This window comes from Antrostomus carolinensis, unplaced genomic scaffold (assembly GCF_000700745.2).
Source record: "Antrostomus carolinensis isolate BGI_N321 unplaced genomic scaffold, ASM70074v2 scaffold7459, whole genome shotgun sequence".
NCBI classification, from domain to species: domain Eukaryota; kingdom Metazoa; phylum Chordata; class Aves; order Caprimulgiformes; family Caprimulgidae; genus Antrostomus; species Antrostomus carolinensis.
This window is the reverse complement of record NW_010336375.1, coordinates 25,561-30,749: the sequence shown is the minus strand read 5'-3', so window position 1 is coordinate 30,749 and position 5,189 is coordinate 25,561. Positions and strand designations below refer to the sequence as shown.

The following is a 5,189-nucleotide window of genomic DNA, read 5'->3' as shown; positions in this document are numbered from 1 at the left end:
GTCTTTGAATACTGAGTTAGGAGGCTAGGCTATTAGCAACAGTTTTCCACATAAAATACTCCTGTAATACGAAAAAACAATTGTTGCATTTTTCCCTTCCCTCAGTTAGTATTTGGCGGTAAAGGAACCATGCACCAAGTAGGATTTCTGAAAGGACCCGTGACAGAGTTATGTACAAACCTGGATAAGTTTTGTGGCCACGTACTCTGTTACATAGCTGGAGGCAACATAAAAAATCTGAACACGGTGAGTATAAGCAAGAACACCTACTCAAAACTAAGGTGATTTTGGAAGTTACATTTCTGCACTTTATCCTTATCTAGTAACTGTCATGCATATAAATGTACATAAACCACAAGGTATTTCTCAGCAGACCGGAATGACAGGATATTGTGTGGTGCGATCAGTGCCAAATTTAACTAGAGCTAGTGATGGATGGGACCACCAGCTAGGCACATTCCAATCACAGAAAGAAAGGACTGAATGCACAGGAGCTAAAATGCACATGTCAATAGATATGCCCTCTTTTGGGGCTAAGCCTGACAGATTTTGGTCATACATAGATGCTCTTTAAAAAAAGCCAATGGATGGTGGAGTCAGACTTCTTGGTAATACAGTTCCCAGTTTCCTTCCTTAGCACATAGACACCAGTGTTCTCTGAACACTGGAATAATTAAGAGACAGGAAAAAGCTCCTTTTCTCTTCCCACTTTTCAGGACTACTTGCACCAGAACTCAGGGCATTTTCCCATTTTTGTTGTCCTTAGAACTGGGCCCACAACACAGAGCTACAGAAAGTCCTTGCACTGCGCCTGAGGAGTACAATGTGCCTACAGTGGGATTCACAAAGACTAGTGCATCAGTCAGAGGGGACAGGAGAGACAGGAGAGCTGTCCCTATGCTTGCCAACATACGGACGCTGTAGCGTGTCTTAAATCCCCTTTACAGTGGCCTAAGTATTCAGAATCTGGCCTGTGTAATGTTTATTACTGCAATATCTGTAAAGACTGGGGCCCATTTTTCTCCATCTATAACCACTTATAAAAGCACTTACGGGAAAGCAGTGAGAATCAAAAGTTCAATGCAAAAGCAATTAAAGCCATTGCAGCCCTTTTAAATTGCAGAGCTAGACCATTAAGGATCTTTCCTAACTTAAGTCACTGATGTGGTTCTCGTGGCAAGATAACAAGTCTGAGGAGGAAGCCAGGGAGATGGAATTGGAACATCTCCTTAACAGAAGTATAAAAATGCAAACAAAAGAAAAAGCAATCTCTTTTATAAGCTGGCTTCTTTAGCACTAGGAGTAAAGTGAAGAAAAAAACCCAAATCTTCAAAAGACATAGGGGTTTGGTGTGAGGTGAGGAACCTGCTTTGAAAGGACTGTGTTTCCCTACAGTTGCCGAACCACAGGATCCCAAAGTAGTACTATCTTCATGGAACAGACTCGCTTTCATGGAGAAAGCATGCTGCTGTATGCTATTAGCAGGCTATTCCTAAATATGCTTCTCAGTTTTCTGTCTGACATTTGAAGAATATCCTATCAAAGTGCAGTTTTAACACAGCAGCAATATGTTGCTCAGGTCCCTCACAGTTTTATTCTGTCACAGCACTGGATCCCTGCCTTTATAACACTTCTGCTTTCTCTCCAGAGTCGAACAGATACATACGTAGGACACTCTCCTGCTGGATCATCAGTACAGAACATTATTCATTGGCATCAGGTATAACTGCGTATTGACATATAAACAGACCCTTACTACTGCTTTTTATGGAACCAGCAGCCTCCAGGGAAGCCCAGACATGCTGGATCTGGGAAACTGCCCATCACATCTCCTCACACGGCACTATAAGCACCTGCCACAGAGGGAGCACTGTTTCCCATGGCTCACCAGACCTTTACCTGAACTGCCCCTTTGGCAACAGGCACTGAGATTTCCCAAGGGCACATCAGGCCTCTCTGCACGTTGGGCTCTAATGGCTTCCAGCCTTCATCTTTAGACATTTGCCTTGAAAGCTGCAGAAGTGAACGTGAGCAGTCTAGGCACTTGGCAGGCGGTAGGAGGATAGTGGAAACCTGAGCAGTCAGGGGATGAGCCAGACAAAGAAGTGATCCGGGTGAAAGCTTTTCTCCCAGAGGGTTAATTGCAGCCTGGATCACCTCCCAAAGCCAGTTAACCACACAAACACTTCTGCTGGCACAAAGGCTAAGTGGGGAATTGCCTTACACTGCTACAGTACATGACAAGCAACATTTCTCTACAGGGATATTGCCAACAGCCAGGTTTTTCCAAAACCCTTTTAGTCACTCATGCCACTGTCCAGATCCTGGATTCTAGTTCTCTAAAGGTGGGTTTCTACTTATGCACTGGCAGATCTGAGCTGCTTCTGCTCATGGTCTGAATCAGAACAGGGCATACAGCTCCAGCCAAGAAACATCACTGCATGTGTCCACGTACACCTACTGAGCCAGGATATATCTGCATACATCCTATAGCCAGACTTCTCATTTCAGCCAACACTGAATATGGTCTAGAATACAGCTGTGCTCCTGAGGACACCCTTGACAAAAATTCCCAGCAGTCAGTCCTGCAGGATACACCCACCCAGAGCCAGGAAACTGGGACAAACTGTTGACAGCCAGTGGGTTTACAGACTATTTTGCCATAATCTAACAAAGTCAAGTGGCTACAAGGCAAACACAGGTAGAGTAGGATAGAAGAAAATAGCAAAGGCAATACAGGAAGCAGATTTCTAGAACATCTCCAGCTACCTCAAGCCTTGAAGTCAAGGTTTTCTAAACTGACAGACACTGACTTTCACACTATATTACATTCAGCCACTCATAAATGAAATTACTTATCAGGCTTGTGCAAAAAAAAAAAAAAAAAAAAAAAAAAAATTCAAACAGACAGAAAACCCCATACAGATGTGTACTTAACTCTTCACTCATCAGTCCTCCAGGGCATATATATCATGTCTTTTAGACAACACAGACTCAGTAAGTCTAATGTCTTGTGTCTAATGTCCCAGCTCAAAACTGCTGTCAGAGCACAACTCATATACAGCCAAACTCTTGTAAGAAGTACGGAGCCTATGGAAATGTTGCAACTACTGTGAGGAGACTAGACAAAAAACTAACACACAAAAGACAAGATGCATAAGGAGAGATCTTATATTAGGCCAGTAATAGCCCTAACACATTCTAGACATTAGGGTCGTCTTTGCATGTGACAAGTGAGTCTAACTCTGCATCAAAAACAGGGACCACAACTTTAGTTAAATAAGGTAGTCAAGAAAAATTTGAATAGCAAAACATAACAAGGGGGGCAGCTGAGAATTAGGAGAGAATATTAGCAAGAGGAAAGGCTGTGAAACCACTCACTCTATGATCCATCCTCAGTACCCCTGGAAGCCTGCCACCAGAGGAAGGGGTGCGAGTAACACACAGTCCACTGCCTGAGTCTTGGCTTCAATCACAGGCAGGAAATGCCTCCTGCACTCCACTTCTTGGTCTTTCAACACTTATATTTTATCTATTCTTTTAACAGCTAACACATGCAGATCAATTTCAAGCTTATGACTATGGCTTTAAGGAAAACATGAAGAAATACAACCAGGTAAGGCAATACTGTTTCCCCAAGAACTCCTCCTCAGGCTCTGGAAAAATAAGAAGAGAAAATAAGAAGAGAAAAATTCAGATTTTAGCACCTTGAGTGCTACAGAAAGAGGAAGAGACTGGTCTGAGATAATATTTCACCTGAATCTAATACTCCTATCTGTAAAAGTCTATTCACAGACAAGGCACAGACAGTTCCTTGCAGACAGTTAACAGAAGTTCATTCTGCCTCCTGTGCTGATACAGGGTTGTGTCCAATGACATGTCAATTTACCTACCATTCCCAAAAGGCTAAGAGCTACACTCAGGTGTTAGGAATGGATGAGTATGGAGCTCCTCACTTCCCCAAAAATCCTCAAGGTCTGCCTTTCAGTTAAGGGAGGAAATTAATCCCACAACTACATTGACCTCTCAACTTGGCTGATAATCATTTCACTTTTAACCAGCACATTTGACTTGCAGTGTCCTGTGCTGTACCAGGGCAGGCTGCTTTTCACAGACAGAAAGGTATCTTTCCAGAGATCCAATCAGTCACTTCTACATGTGCACACTGCCTCCGAAATTTTCTAGGGTGAAATTACAAATGGCCAAAGTACTTCCTTGCCAGTGAAGTCCCAAGCATAACAACTAAGACCAACAGTTGCACTCCATGCCCCAACAAAACTTAAAGATCTTGCTATCCTAAATAGACACATTAATAAACTCCACAGCCCTTGCCTGATAAAGACAGGCACTGCTCTTTCCATATCCCCACCTCTGAAGGGCACAAGCAGGTGTCAAACTCCCGGACAACTCTTAGCCATGCATTACAGAAAGACACAGAAACAGGATGGATCATTCCCTTTCACAGCAGGCGGGGAATGGAGTTGGGGAAAGAGATGCTAAGAGGGTGGCCCTGATCCTTATTGTTTTATTGTAGAGAATGCAGAAGGGAATGCACAGAACCCTCTCTCTAAACACAACTTCTGATACAACAGCATTCACTCAGGTCTCCTCCCTTTCTTACAGTCTTCTCCGCCTGCGTACAAGATTGAGAAGATAGGCATACCAATTGCTGTTTGGAGCGGTGGACGTGACAAATTTGCAGATCCAAAAGACATGGCAAAGCTGCTTCCTCGGATTACTAATCTCATCTACCATGAGCATTTTCCTGCTTGGGGACATCTCGATTTCATCTGGGGCCTTGATGCAGCTGAGAGAATGTATTGGAAAATCATTGAACTAATAGCAAAATACCTTTGAAACCACATGCAGAGTATTAATTCACTCAGGAAAAAAAATAAAAAATCAAAATTTCTATTTGGCAATAAAAGTAATACCCGGGGAAGAGGTAAACACACAGACATACATCATGGCTACCAGGATAGGTATTTCTCCACGTTTGTTTGTTTCTTGTTTTCCTCAGAGTTTGAGGTTTTACATGGTGTTGCTGTGACTGCTGTCTTCCTGAGAATTTTGATGTCTATAGGAATGAAAGCTGAAAAATTAATATATCTGAGCACACACTGCAGGTATCGCTTAATTTAGACAGCTTTTATTTCTACAAGGCTGATTTTTCTAAGCCTAAACTCTGT

At 42.8% G+C, this 5,189-nt stretch overlaps 1 protein-coding gene across 1 annotated transcript in view; it reads left to right on the top strand.

Annotated features, from left to right (window-relative positions):
- Positions 1-4,857, top strand: part of LOC104530284 (lysosomal acid lipase/cholesteryl ester hydrolase) — an 11,313-nt gene extending 6,456 nt beyond the window's left edge. Inside the window, exons 7-10 of the mRNA XM_010174826.2 lie at positions 106-246; positions 1,649-1,720; positions 3,548-3,616; positions 4,624-4,857. Coding sequence (XP_010173128.1) covers positions 106-246; positions 1,649-1,720; positions 3,548-3,616; positions 4,624-4,857 — 516 coding nt within the window. The remainder of the gene's footprint in view (positions 1-105; positions 247-1,648; positions 1,721-3,547; positions 3,617-4,623) is intronic.
- Positions 4,858-5,189: the final 332 nt, after the last annotated feature.